We start from the raw sequence: 14,630 nt of genomic DNA, 5'->3' as shown, positions 1-14,630 counted from the left end.
TGTTTATTTCTGCTGTAGCGTTGGCCATTTTAACATTTGGTTCCTTGGGATTGACTCGCCTTTGGAGCCAGCCTCAAGTGGCCATTTAAGGAACTGCAATGTTGGTATGTCCATGTTGGTGTCATTTTTCAACCCTGAAGATTGCTGCTTTGGACAAACTAGTAATGTTAGTGATTAACTGTTAATCTCTTAATTGCAGTTAATAATGTAGTCCATTGCAAATATCTTACCAAATAAGGCAGAAGACAGGGGACATAAATGCCAGGAAATGTATTGCAGATTTACTGCAGTACTTGGTTTTGCCACCAGATGGAGCCTCCTACTGATGAGATGGAGTTACAGGTGTGTTTGCTGTATGCCCAAAATGCTAACTGGCTAACTGTGGCTGTCATATTGATGAACTCTCAACTCAAGTTGTGTCAAATGGTGTCTGGGACCAGTCTGGTTTAGCTAGCTACCTGAGGCTCATGCTAATGCTATACTGCCATTTTCCAACACTAACACAGGCCAGGAAGTGTCTGTCAAACTCAGAGTGGTTGTAGCTTCTAATTCTGCTAACATTTAGGAGTAACAGGACTTTATTAGATGCTTTGATTATGGTTTATTACGACTATTGGTTCAGTAAATTGTTAAGAATTTGCATCACTAATACAAACTTCGATTTTTTTCCAGCTTACAACAGCATGTGTGCTAGCTAAAATCGACCTTTAACTCTTCATTTAAGCAAAAGTCAAACGTACTTTAAACCAGATTTTAAGTTTGCCTCTTTCTTTTTTTTTTTTAACAACTTAACATTGTTAAATTAATTAATTCGTCATTTTTGTGCTAATTAGCAATTAGCATGCTAGCATGCTAAACTTTAGGTATTTAGCACTGCTTTCTGAGCATGAAGACTAGCTTGAGGTATAGCAGTGGTTTGACAGTAGTTTACTTAACTGTAGGATCAATAAAGGATTAACTAAAAAGTTATGGCAAAATTAAGTCAGGTTCTGACATGTTTGGTTTATGTAGCAGTTTATATTAGCGTGTTTTTTCTTTTTTGTTTCTTCCATAAAGGTTTTTGAAACCTCAGGCTGACTTGTGACTGTTTCAGCCACCAGCAGTAACAAGTCGCCATTGTTCTTTTATTTGCCAAAGTCACAGCTGGCAAGCACATAACTCGCGCTAAGCTAGTTTTTACTTGTTTATCTTCACATTAATTCCCTTTATTCATCAACCCAAACAGTCACTGCACGCACAAAGATCCAGAGGAGGAGTTGAGTTTAACTGGCATGTGAGTGAGTAATTTGGAGGCTCTTTCAAGTCCCCTCGACTAAAATCAGAGGTTAAATAGGAGCATTCCTCACATAGCTCCATAACCATAACGTGGAGATTAATGTGTTTGTCTAAAGGTTGCGAGGGGATAGTTGCTCCGAGTATCGCAGCAACCAATCTGACCAAAAAGCTGCAGTCTCCTCATCTCACAGAACTCAATGCCAGCGTTGGGAACATTTCACCGGAGCCAAAAATAGATGCTGCGCTGCCGGCCCATACTTTTCGTCAGCCTTTACTCCCAGACTTTTTTTGCTTGATCTGGTTCGTGCCTCATTTGGCCGATAGGGCCCCATTGTTTTGGTGCTTTTAACTCCAGACTTCGTGAGAAGATAGAGGCATTATAAGGTGGTGTAATCCCAGTGACTGTCAGGATAATATCAACTTGGATTTTAAGGCTTTTCAGGAGGCTGGCACTTAGACACTGGGTTCTGTGCCAGGGTCTGGCAGTCTCGACAGGTAGTAATTTGACTGGTAAATGTGTCATTATAGCCATTGTAGAAGGTGGGGGCAGACAGGGAAAGAGAAAGAGGGGGAGGAGAGAAGAAAAAACAGAGACAGAGTAAGAAGGGAGGGCGGGATAGATGGATGGAGATAAACGGTGGAAAAAATGGACAGATGCAGTGAAGGAAGAAGACGGTGGACAGGCACGGGCAGGCTGAACTTGTAAAAAGTCTAAAAATGTCACAAAGTTGTGACGCCAGGTTGCACAACTTTTTGGAATGCTATCTTTCTCTTCTTCTGCCTGCGTTAGCTTTTGGAAAGCGTGGGTGGTCCCTCCAGTGATGTACACAACTTCCACGTCTTAGCGAGCGCCCATTCTGCTCGTGTTTAACACCGTGTTCCCCCATGCAGCGGCAAGACAATAGTCTCTCCCCTTTCATACATCATAAATCAGCTCACAATCTAAGGTTTATTATTCATGTAAATCTCTAAAAGATGTATTCCACTCGGTGAAACAGAGCAGGATTTTTAATTTACCTCGTGATCATTTTCCGAGAGTAAATGACATGTTTTTAAAAAGGATCTATGGCTCATTTTTGTGCAAATCTAAACACCAAATGAAAACACGGTCCTCTCAGCTGAATAAATCGTGCATTATTTGCAACAATAACTCCAAAATTTACATGCCGCCATGCTTGCGTTACTAATAACTTTGTCTCCCTTGGCGTCGCTGGTTCTAGGAAGTATGTGATTAGACTGGTGATGTTTGGAGGCCTCGTCGGTTTTAGTTATTGCTCTCATTTCGTCTTAATTACAGTTGTATGAATAGCCCCACATCCAAGTGCCATTTCCCTCCCCGCCGTTTCACAAATGACACCGAACGTGCATCTAAACATAGACGCTGGATCCTTGCGGTATTCAGGGTATCTTGTCCGAGTCGCAGAGCGCTTTCACGGCGTAATAGCCGAGTGTTTACTGAGGGGGTGGAGGAGGAGGAGACTGGGTGAGAAGATGCAGGAGGGCGGGTGAGAGTTACCAGGATCCCTCGGAGTCACGGCTTCTTTGACAAAGTCTGCACTTAAACGCTTTTGCCTACATGCTTGCGCGCACGTCTACCTGTGTGCAGATGTGTCGGGCTGCAGATGAAAGAAAAAAGCAGGCAGGCAAGCATGCTCACAACATGCAGGAAGCCCAGCTCAAAGTTGAGCCCTGTCGGTAAACAACACAGGAAAACGTAGCAGCAGAGATAGGGAGAGAGAGAGGGAGGGAAGGAGGGCGAAGGGGGTGAGACTAAGAGGAGGAGGGAGAAAAAAAAGGAAGGAGGTCACTGAGGGATGGAGGGAGGGACGAGTAGCAGGGAGGGGAAAGAAGCAAGCATTTGCCTTTTCTGTCAGCTGAGGCCGGACTGTGGGAGAGCGTTACTACAAGTTGTTGCATTGTGGCTTTTGCAGGAAGACGTGATTGTGAGAAGCTGGTATGGTGTGAAGGAAAACACACTGTTAGAAGGCTGATTCAAGGTATGACAGGCAATCCTTTGTTTCTCCATTGTGCAATTTTTTTAAGCATCTCGTCGCTTTTCTGCTCAGAGCTGCTCAGTTAGCATGTGTTCACTGTGCGTACAGTAGATTTTTGCAGGGATCGTAGCGGTATGATGGGAGGCTCAGCGGCTCCTGGGTGGTCTCAGGCCTCATAGCGCAGCCAGTCACGTTCCCTGGTGGGGTGTTTTTAGTGAGAGTCGCTCTTAACTGATGGAGTTAACATCCTGTCTTGACTTTCCCTCCTCTCTCGTTCTATCTTTTTGTCTTCATCTCCAATTTTCCAACAAAAATTGCTGCCATGTTGTCACCTAACTGAGGCTTCTATAACCAGAGATGTGACCACACAGTTCTGCTCATTATTGCATATAGAAAAATATATCGCTTCTTGTCACATTTTTACTCAATGTGGGCTCGTTTTTTACCTCTATGGGTACAGAATGACTAGAAGTAGAGAGAACTGAAACATGTCCTGCGTGCAGTGTAACACAATTACAAAAAAATGTGGCTCTACATACTATCGTTATTTTACAACTTTTTAAACTTTGAGTACATTTCTAATTTGTTTCTATACTTTCTCTGAGTTCACACAGCCTGCAGTTCAGCCTAGTTCAGCCAGATAGTCGCTGGCCTGCACGTTACCAATCCTAGAAGAAAATGTGACTCTACATACTATAGTTATTTTACTGCTTACATTTTGAATTATTACTTACTTGTCTCCTACATTGCCTGCAGTTCAGCTGAAAAGTCCACGAGTAGACTTTATGTATAAGCCTGCCATTAGCCTTTTCCTGTCCTTTCACTATCTACAGCCCCGTTTTCACTTTTTCTCAACAACAGCAACAATTTCCAGGAAGCAACCTAACACATGAAAGCTTCACGTTTTGCTAAAAGTTTGGGTCATGCATTTACGCAAAAGTTTTTTGTTTGTTTGCTTTTTGGTGAATTAGCAATTTTAATGACAATGCTCACCTCCCTGTGTGCAACTGAAACAACTCCACAGTCTCTATTTCGAGTGCTTGTTATCATAGATGTGTATAATAAAGGCTGGATGTCTTGTCCGCGCTGACGGCCAATGGAATCGCACGGCCACACTGTCGGCCATCTTGGTACGGTGCACTCGCTCACCCATAACATTGTGTTGTAGTGGTGCATGTACTTTTTAAATAACCACAACTTGCTCAATTTTCTACCGATTTTCAAACGGTTTGGTTTATTATAAACATCAGAGGTGTAGTTATAACACTGCACTGAAGGATAATTATGTTACACTCTCACGGCCAGCAACAATTTGTATTTTTATTATTTTGTAGTTTTTGGAATTTGAATTGTAGCCACGTTAATAATATTTGTAAGAAACCAAACCGTTTGTAAATCCGTCAAGATTTCAGCGAGATCAGAGTATTTAGATTTGTGACGATCACTCACCTTCCTTCACGTACCACAGGTTCCCCCAGAGAGCTGCCCCAAATCAAGATGGCCGAAGGGTGATCCTGTTTGAAACGCCGCCTTAAGACATCTAGCCTTTATTATACATATCTATGATTATTATTGCTACATCCTGTTCTTGACCCCGCCCAAGAAGATTGTGATTAGTTTAAAATCCAAAAGATTTATAGCACAATGACAGTTGTAGTGCAGTCAGACCGTTCTACACAGTACCGTGTCAGCGCTAGAGAATAGTCTGTGTTACATCACAATAACAGTCAGTTTATTAGAGATTAAATATGACAGCAAATGCAGCCACTCAACTCTACTTTGCAGGAATTTCTAATAATGAAATGCTGACGAAAACGTGGCAAGAATGACTGTTTATTACAGTGAGTTTGCTGTGACCATTTCACAAGTAAAAATCCATGTATTGTCAGAAATGTGCCTTTAATGTGAAACAGCAGTCGTAGGCTGTTCCATTTTCATTCACAGTAACTGAACACAGACGGCTCTGATGTGGTGTGAAAGTTGTGAACTGTAAACAGTGAGGCTGTTGTTGGTGAAATAAGATTACAACTGATGACGCTGGTTTGATAACACTGTATGTAAAGGTAATCTGAATCCGCCACTAACAATACAACAGTAGCTGAGAGTTCATTCAGGTGTGTCAATACATTAAAGGGCCACGGCCCAGAAAACATACTCCACAGAAAGGCTTGATGTAATGAAAACATTACGGCCTTAAATACACTCATTTGATAATCAGAGATCAGAAAATGGAAGCTTTGTTGGGCTACTGCAGCAGTAGCTCTGCTCTCTGAGGACACTTAAATGAATGGATTTCCTTCCTGCTGTCTTCTTGAGTAAATTAAACATGTCTGTGTTTGATGATGTCACCCCGCAGGGCACAACCATGGAGGAAATTGACTTTGAGCGGCGCCGGGAGCTGAGGAGGCAGAAGCGGGAGGAGATGCGTCTGGAGGCCGAACGGTGAGGCTCGTTTGCTTGTCTTTGATTCACGCTCGCAGATTAGCACTCCAGGATTTTCCAACTAATTCTCTTGTAAAGCAGAAAGCGTTCAAAGAGTCGGTCCTCGGCAGTGGCTTAAACAACACCTGCAGTCCAGAGGGGGAAGCCGCTGCTGTCGTTTGAGATTTTTTACCAACTCAGGCTGCTGGAAGTGTACAGCTTGTGTTGTGTAATGAAGCTCAGCTTGTCAATGCACAGCGAACCTCCTCTGATGCTCACGCCAAGTTGGACGAGGAAGGAGCCGGGAGCTTTTTTTTTAAAAACACCACTCAGCGAATATTGGCTTCTTCAAACCAGGCAGGAAGAAAAGGAGGCTGATAAGAAATCTGATAAGCAATGTGATGACCTTTAATGTTCAGTCGTGCCCTCCCTCCCTCCCTCTTTCCAATTTTCTCTACAGATACTGTGTCCTTGTGAACCCTCTTTGATTCAATGGAAGAAACTGATTAAACTAAAGTTCGTTTCAGCAAATTGATTGAGTGGTAACCCGCCAGTCATCAAAAATAGTATCAAAAAAAAAGAAAAAAGAGGGGGATTTTATTGTGAGAACTTGATACATGGTGTACCAGGTCAGTACTTGATCGAGCGTTTTCACAAAAAGTCCCTCCATCTGTGCTGCAGCCTTTTGCAATTAAAGGATGAGGTTGATGCGGATGCAGATAGTGGCCAAGGTCATCTGCCTCGGAGAAGCCTTTTATTACAGCCAGTTGCTCCATCACTCATGGAAAACAAGCTGGCATAGGTCTGACCACTGCCGCATACGTACATGTTTTGCTCTGATAATTCATTTTTTTATGACACAAAGGATGTGTGAGGAGCATCTACCTCTGGGATGAACAAGGCCGTTCGCTGGTGATAAAATAGCATTTCTTGTATACAGCGAAACGTCCACAATAGCGGAGATGCGCTCGGTAATAAAACTCAGGGTTAAGCTATCCATCCAGACGTAGAGAACAGAGCGCCCACCAGCCTGCATGTGTTGTATAGATGGTTTATTTCCACACTGGTGTTCAATGCAAGCTTACAGAACCTATGACATGAGTAGCTGAGAAATGTAATCAATAGAGCACCACTGATGCTTCTACATGTCTGATGTTATCACTCAGTAGCTCATCACAGATCACCTATGATACCAGCATATATAAAAGTCGATAAATGACAACAAACTGCAGTACAGAAATTCTAAATCCATGCTTGTGGTGGGTAAAAAAAGAGTTTTTTAACCCTCTGAATCCCATTTTTTGAGCATTTTGTGCTGTGGAGGCTCATCTTTCACTGTAATATAAAGTTCTGTGCCTCAATAGAAACAACAGAAGTCATAAAATGTTCTTTCTGCAGCATCACAGTGCCCTAAAGGATCAAAATAGAAAAACACAAGTTGAATTTCTTTGATTATTCGTTTTACAGAAATTGAAGAAAACCTTTAAAAACCAACCAAATCAAACTTGTACAACAATTTTCTAAGGTGTTACCAATAGTTTAGAAATGGTGGCTCCACATGCTTTAGATATTTTACTACTTTGTTGACTTTACTACATTTTTCATTTGTTTCTGTACTCTGCTCTGAGTAAACAAAGCCTGAAGCTCAGCCTCGTTCACGGCTTTTGGGCACAGCTGTGCTTCCAAAAAAGAAAAAAATGAATTTGAATATCTTTTAGTGTTCATCCTGACAAAAATAGAAAAAGCATGTTATTCATATTGTACTACTTAGATTTTTTTTAACCTCTAAAAAGTAGACAATGAATTTGCTTCCATGTTTGTCCCCTATCTATCTACTCTGCTTCAACAATGCCTGCAGTTCAGTCGAAAGGTTCCTGAATTTTTATCTGGTCACTGCTGGTCACAGCCGAGTCACCAATAACTGTCTGGTTGAACTGAGGAGTGCAGAATTTTTTGTTTTTTACAGAATCTGGCTCGTGTACACAATTTATTTTTTACAGAATTTTTAAACGAGACATGTAGAATGATGAAATATCAGGATTTTAAGCTGAAATTTGGTTGATTTTACAGACGATACCAAAAATAATTTGAACATCTGGTGGTTTTTCTTGTTCTTGCAGTTTCTGGTTTTGATAATTGGTGTTGTTTGGGCCATTTTTATGAAAGATAGCATGCCTTTTAAACTTTTTCTGGGGTTCAGAGGGTTAAACTCCTTATTTTGCTTTACTTTGATAGTAAATTTTGGACATATGATAAATGAAATATGATGCATTTAATTTATTACTACACTAGCTTAGCTTCGACTTCTCCGACTGCGGCCTTTAAAATGTACCAATGCTAGCCCCTAACATGCTTAAACATGTTTAACAGTTATGCAATGTTTATTTTCTTGGCATCTTTGATTTTTTTTTTTACCTCTTCTAGACTTTTATGCCTCACTTCCCCACATGCACTCTGAAGGTTAATGCCTCTGTTAGGTTTCACAGCATAAACCTCCCGCTGCTCGAATTATTTATGCATATTTTGGAGTGTTTATGTTTCACGGACAAGATGGAATTTGGCAGAAATCGTAGACTAAGGAAGTGGCGACGGGGAGGAGATGAGGACTGACTGAAAGAGAAATGGAGCAAGAGCGAAACAGAGTTGTAAGCGCCTCAGACATTTACATTTTCGGCTCGGCGGGGAGTTTGTTCGCGACTGTTTATTTGGTCCGAGCTGCAATAATTTCAGCTGGCAGGCGACACGCCGCTCCTGTTATTGATAAAAGATTACATCTCTACATTGTTTGCATTTCTGCCAATATATTGAAACAATCAATATTTACATGCCCCTCTTGGTCGGACTAGTCAAAACCACATGTTGCCTCATTGGCCCGCTTCCATTCAACCATCACCGAGCGTGCTGGGAGAAGACGGAGAGCGCAGGGGGAATGTGGGGCCGTATAATAACGGCTGTAGGAATGCCAAATTCCTGGCTATTATAAGTGTTTACTGGCCATGTCTCCATGAGCTGTTTCCTACACGCTGGGACACTGCGATTGTCTGTGCAAGAGAGTGTGTGTCCTCCGGTTTGTGCAATAGTGCTTCTGCATTGTGTTCGCTGCAGTGTGTGTGTGTGGATCAGCATCAGGTGATGAAGTCTTGACAAGGTCCATTCACTTTTTTTTTTGAGCTACAACCTAGTATACGACGGTGTGTGTGTGTGTGTGTGTGTGTGTTGTGGGAGGACAGCCAAGCCTTCCCTGTTCTGTCTTACATCAGCCTCGGTTATAGTTGTAAGAAAATTATTGTTGACATAGAGGCGCGCAGCGGGCTTCTATTCACTTCTACTTTTATTCCGTGAAGCCACACACATAATTCTCCGCTCTAGGGTTTCTCACACTCTCTCGTGCTCTTCAATTCCCCGATCCATGCTGCTCATCAGCGTTGTAGCATGTTTCCTTTCACTGGAGCACACAGGAATGTCTCTGCATTTTTTTCTTCTTCTTCTTCTTCTGCTTCTTTTTTTTTCCTTTTTTCATCGTATCTGAAGAGAGCGCACGGATGTGGAATGTTCCCAGTCAATTCAGTGACCAAATGGTATCTCGCTTCAGCTAAAAATGGTCTTCTTTTGTAAGAGCTGTCACTTCCTGCCAAATGAAGCTGAGCAGCGTATTGTCCTGGGTTTGGCTTTAACAATATTTGCTCACACACACAGTGGCTGTACTGCAGATAGGTGATAGTCTGCGTGACCGCGATCACAGTTTTAACTCTCTAAACGCCAGCAGTTACTGGGCATTTTCTGCTTTTGTCACATTTTGTCTAACTGTGGGCTCATTTTTCACTGCAGTATAAAGTCCGTCTCTTGGGCAGGATGACTTCATTCCCATAAATCATTATTTTTAAAAAAAGAAGAAGTACATTTCCCTGATTACTCATGCTGTAGATATTTAACTATTTACATTTTGATGGTGTTCCCATATTGGTCTCCTGTATGCTCTGTGTAAGCACAACCTGCAGTTCAGCCCAGTTCAACAGAAAAGTTTCAGGGTTTTGTTTTTTACAAAATCTATAAAGAGCAAACAGTTTACTTTTAGTGATTTTTTAAATTACACATGTAGTACAAAGGGATTTTGACAAAATATCTAAATTTTAAGCTCAGATTTGGAGTTTTCATCACTAAAATAGTTCAAATACTGTCAAAACATTAAAAATCCACTCTTGTTTAACAGTTTCATGCTCAGGTAAATGGAGTAATTTGGGAAGTGTTGGTAATAGTTGCAACTTTAGAATAACGTCCCAATAACATATATAAACTATTAGCTGATACTTAACAAGTCACTAGTAAGTAATTCACTAATGGCTTGTTCATGATCTATGACTGGTTTATAAGGTATGGCTGTAAATCATTAATATACAGTTAGCAAGTCATTTATAACTCATTAACTAACAGTTTGTAAATGGTTTATTAACTATCTATAAGGCATTGTTATAAATCATCAACAAGCTATTAACAAACACTTAACAAGTGGTTAATAACTCACTAATTAACAGTTTACAAATGATCTATTAACTAGTTATAACGGATAGTTATTATAAAGTGTTACCGAAGTGTTTAACAAGAACGTCTTTTTAAACTGGTTCCGATGTTTAAACGATGGTAAATATAAAAACAGGAAAGAAGAATGACTAATGTTTATGCATTGTGCCTAACTTATGTGGTTTCCGCTCCATAAATGAACCCATTTCCATCATAACCTGATACAAATAAACACTAGTTTGTGCATAAAAATGTACCAGAATGGAAACGAAGTGTTCGATGGTCAAATGAGTTGCTTGTGTATGTGTCTCAGCGTTCTCTGTTCACAGAAGAATCTGTTCAATATCCTTATTTTCCACATTCGGAGCAATCTGTGCTTATCTTATCTTAAAATTTTCCTTGGAGAGGACATCCAGTCCCTCAGATGTTCAAACGAAATTTATGTCTGCGCATAACCTCCGGTAAAACCTCAGCTCTTTGGTTTTTTGGACCGAAGTTAGTCAGCAAACTGGAGTTGCTGGAATCTGTAGACAGAGCCAGACTTCCCTTGTTTCCAGGCTTTGGGTGAAGCTAAGCTAACAGGCTAACGGTTATACCTTCATGTGATCAGTCAATGTATTTCCCAAAACTTGCTCCTTGAGTGTTGTATTATAATGTCATATTGATTTCTTTTAAATGCTCCTCAAAGCATTTCTTCCTGATGTCTCTTTTGGGAAGTGTCTGATTCTTCCCTTTGTCTCCTCCTCTCCTTCCTCATGCATCCCATCTTCCTTCTCCTCCGTCTCATCCGGGTTTTACTCTTCTTCTTCTTCTTCTCCTCCTGTTTTCTCAGCACCCTGAACCCAGCACTTCCATTTTTTCCCTGCTTCTTCTCACTTGATCTTTTTCTTCTATCATCTCATCGCTACTTCTGATCTCATTCTTCTGTTTGAATCTCCACGTCCTCTTCTCCCACGCTAATTCCGCTTTCTCTCTCTCTCTCTCTTTCCCTCTCCTTCCTCCTCTTCCTCTTTATTCTTTACATCTGCGCTGGCCCTCCGCCTGAGAGACCAGGAAGGGCTGAGGAAATAACACCCATCCTCCGTGAATGAGCCATGCCAAACAGTCCCCGCCCTGGGTGAATGGACCGCTCCAAACACGACCATCGTAAACCTTCGCTTCTGACAGGAAGACGGAGGGCAGACGCAGATCGAGAGAGACGGAGTTTGCAGCCATTTTTTGAGTCTTGACTTCTGCCCTGAGCTTACTCATGCTCCGTATAGATGCTATAGTGTCTCCTGGAATAACGGCAGTCTGGGGGGGATTGTAATCACAGCAAACTTTCTGTATTCTTGGAGCTGGGTCAGCAGGGTGGGGGAGAGAGGCAGACAGGGTGCAGTGTGGTCTCGTGGGCCGGCACTAAGAAGGGAAACAGTCCAGAGAGGCCAGCGTGGGAATGGGTCAGCATTTCTGACAGTGCAAGCCAAGCCCCCACCCTCTTTCCCTTCTCCCTTATCCATCCCTTCCTTCACTCCTCTCCCCTCCCCTCTCTCTCCCTTTTTCTCTTTCTCCCTTCCCTCTCTCGTCGAGGAGGGGTGAAGAACTCTTTTCTCATGGGCTTTTCCCAAATTGTTTTCTCTGACATTTCTGAGATATTTTGCCGTAAAGAAAATATTTGGACATATTTCTCCCTAATAGGCTCGCCGATGCTTTGTGTGCAGACTTTGTGAAATCAGAGCAGAAACCCCCCTTGTAACTTTTAATTTCCTTTCGAGCCGCATCCCATTGTGCCACATGTAAAACTGCATTTGCATTAGTCGCCGTGGGACCCGTACCGTCGCTCTCCTTTGCGCTCGGCATCTGTTGCGCGCTATATACCGGCGGGGACACATACCTGAAGCTTATTACTGCGGCTACACATCATTCTGTACAGGAAAAGGTGTCGACTATGATAAAATCTGCAGATAACTCCTTTTTCCATTATTGTGCACGCCCTTTCCTTTCTCATTTTTCATTTCCCGCTTCTCCTCTTTATCCTCACTCTCCATTTCACTTGCTCTTTCCTTTTTTTTTTTTCTGCCCCTATCTCCCCCTTCCACCTCTCCCCATATTTCTGTCAGTATGCTGATAGAGTTTGGGGCCTAGGTAAGGAAAAAGGGATATTAAATCAGGGGCTTTGGTTGTGTATGTGTCTCTAGCCAAGGCTGTGATTGACAGGAATGCTAATTCAGCTTTTAGGAGTTTGTTCTTTCTCTCCTACTGAGGAATCTTTAACCCTGAGATTGTCGTCGTCGTCGCCGCCGCCACCAAGGACTCTTTTGTTCCATTTTTAGCTGTTGTCGTTTTCTCTTTCTCATGACATTTGGTGCCGTTTCTGGGACGGCTCTGTCCTTCGGGAATTATTGTTTCGCAACTTTTTTTTTTTTTCCCCCCTCTCACAAAAACATCATGTCGCGCTGGCATTTTAAATAAGGGTTAATGCACTTTCTATTGCAGGGAACCTCTATTGAGGCTGGTGGGATATGAATGGAGCTGGAAAAATATTTACCTAAAGCTAACTTCTGAATAGCACATTTTTCTTTTCTTCAGTGCGGATCGGCCGGTAGCTCATTGTGGCAAGTGTTAGCAAACTTTAGATAATGTTGTTTCTCAGTTAGTCTGATGATCTCATGGTGCTAAAATGCTGAAATGTAAATGTTATGCCAACATTTCCTCCAATATATTATCACTGTAATATTGTTGTGGCCACAGGGCCGGTGTTCAGCACAGGCTTCCCTCTGGATTAGGCTGATTTTCTACACCCAGAGATGCTGATTTATCTGAATTAAACAGACACACATGTGCAAAGCAATGCCTGACGTCACCCGTGTCGCCGTCCCACCGGTCAAACTCGGGCGTTAACGGAATCATCTGTTCTGCTTTGACAGCGTTTCTCATCTGAATGTGAGCAAACGGGAGGCAAAAAAGTGGAGAAAAAGGAAAAGAAGGGGAGAAAACTGTTGTTCACAAGCTGTAAAACCTCACATAAACCCCGAGCAGCTTTAGCTCGGCTCACCACACATGTTGCAATTAACATGCAATGGCATGCTTCGCTGGCTGACCTCAAAGGCGGCGCTGTGATGTTAGGTAGCTGGGCATGTGGTTAGCAGTGGGAGTGGAAAGGTCAGCCGGGGCAGCATAGATCAAGCATGGAGCTGAGTTCATAGATGTCAGGTGGCCAGAAACAGCAGTTCAGGGATGGGATTTGGGGGGGAAAAGCCATAATGCCACTCTTACCACAGTTGCTTATCTTTAGTTTATGATGCAGTGATTTATAGTCCAGTATCAAATTTACTTCCCTTTAGGGTGTAGTCGCTTTCTCTAAAACTATTGTCCTTCAACAGACAGAGCTTATTCCCTTTATTCCCCAGACTGACTCTGGACTGGCCCCAGAAAAAAAAAAAAAAAAAAAGGCCTGAACTTGTTGCTTTCAATCAAATTTAAGCACATAAATATACAGTAGCTTGCTAGCCAACTTGATTGTTGAACAGTGGAGTCTTGTGCATGATAGCATGCAGCCACACCCTTCACTGAACCCACTGCATTAGCTAAATATTCATAATCCACAGCGTGTCTGCTTCGGATTTTCTTCTATTCAGGCCATGAATTGTTCATAGATCTTTGCCTTTTTATTACTTTTTTTTTTAAACAGTGATTCATCACCGTTAATATCAGGGCGAGATGGTGAGTGGAGAAAGAAGTTCTCAAATTCTTCAATGGAAAAAGCAGATGTTTAGACACAATCTGCCATGACCCTGGTGCACACATAGTGTGCTTGATTGGTTATGCATAGTAATAAGAAAACGACACCCAGTGGAACAGAAGAAAGAGGAACAGAAATTTAAGGTGCAGCTCGAAAAACTGCTCCTAACACTGCTTTTAGTGCTTGCTCACGCTTTTTAGTAAAAGAAATTCTGCAGAGTAGTTTTGTCAGAAAATACTTCCTTGTTCAGTTTGAGCACATCTCTTTTGCTTTATAGATAAGAAGATCAGTGCCTCTTGACTGACTTTTTAAGGAGTAAAATATGCAAATATCAATATATTAGCTAATATTCTTTTAATACATAAACATTTATATTGAGAGAGAAAAAGAATGGAGTCATTGTTAAATAACGTTCCAGTAATGTTTGTCATAAACTATGTAGCAGCTCACGCCGTCTGCTCAGCTACGTACTCTGCTGCATGTGCTGCACACAGTGTTGAGAGTGTTGTGGACAGTGAAGGTGGAGTTGTAGTCATGGTAATAATGAGGGTTTTAAAGAGCTGGTAAGATGATATTTTTTGAGTATTTCTGAGCAGAGTCAAGCTAGCTGTGTCCACCAGTTTTGGTGCTAGGATAAGGTAGGCTAGGCTAACTCTATGTAGCTTCAGATTTAGCATACAGCTATGAGGTAGTTTTTTGTT

At 41.9% G+C, this 14,630-nt stretch overlaps 1 protein-coding gene across 1 annotated transcript in view; it reads left to right on the top strand.

Moving 5' to 3' along the window:
• The first annotated feature begins 3,125 nt into the window (after positions 1–3,125).
• Positions 3,126–14,630, top strand: part of cald1a (caldesmon 1a) — a 39,109-nt gene continuing 27,604 nt past the window's right edge. Inside the window, exons 1-2 of the mRNA XM_008280580.1 lie at positions 3,126–3,272; positions 5,626–5,711. Coding sequence (XP_008278802.1) covers positions 5,635–5,711 — 77 coding nt within the window. The 5' untranslated portion in view covers positions 3,126–3,272; positions 5,626–5,634. The remainder of the gene's footprint in view (positions 3,273–5,625; positions 5,712–14,630) is intronic.

This window comes from Stegastes partitus, unplaced genomic scaffold, assembly GCF_000690725.1.
Source record: "Stegastes partitus isolate 25-593 unplaced genomic scaffold, Stegastes_partitus-1.0.2 Scaffold200, whole genome shotgun sequence".
NCBI classification, from domain to species: domain Eukaryota; kingdom Metazoa; phylum Chordata; class Actinopteri; family Pomacentridae; genus Stegastes; species Stegastes partitus.
The sequence above is the reverse complement of the archived record's forward strand: the minus strand, read 5'-3'. Positions and strand labels throughout refer to the sequence as shown.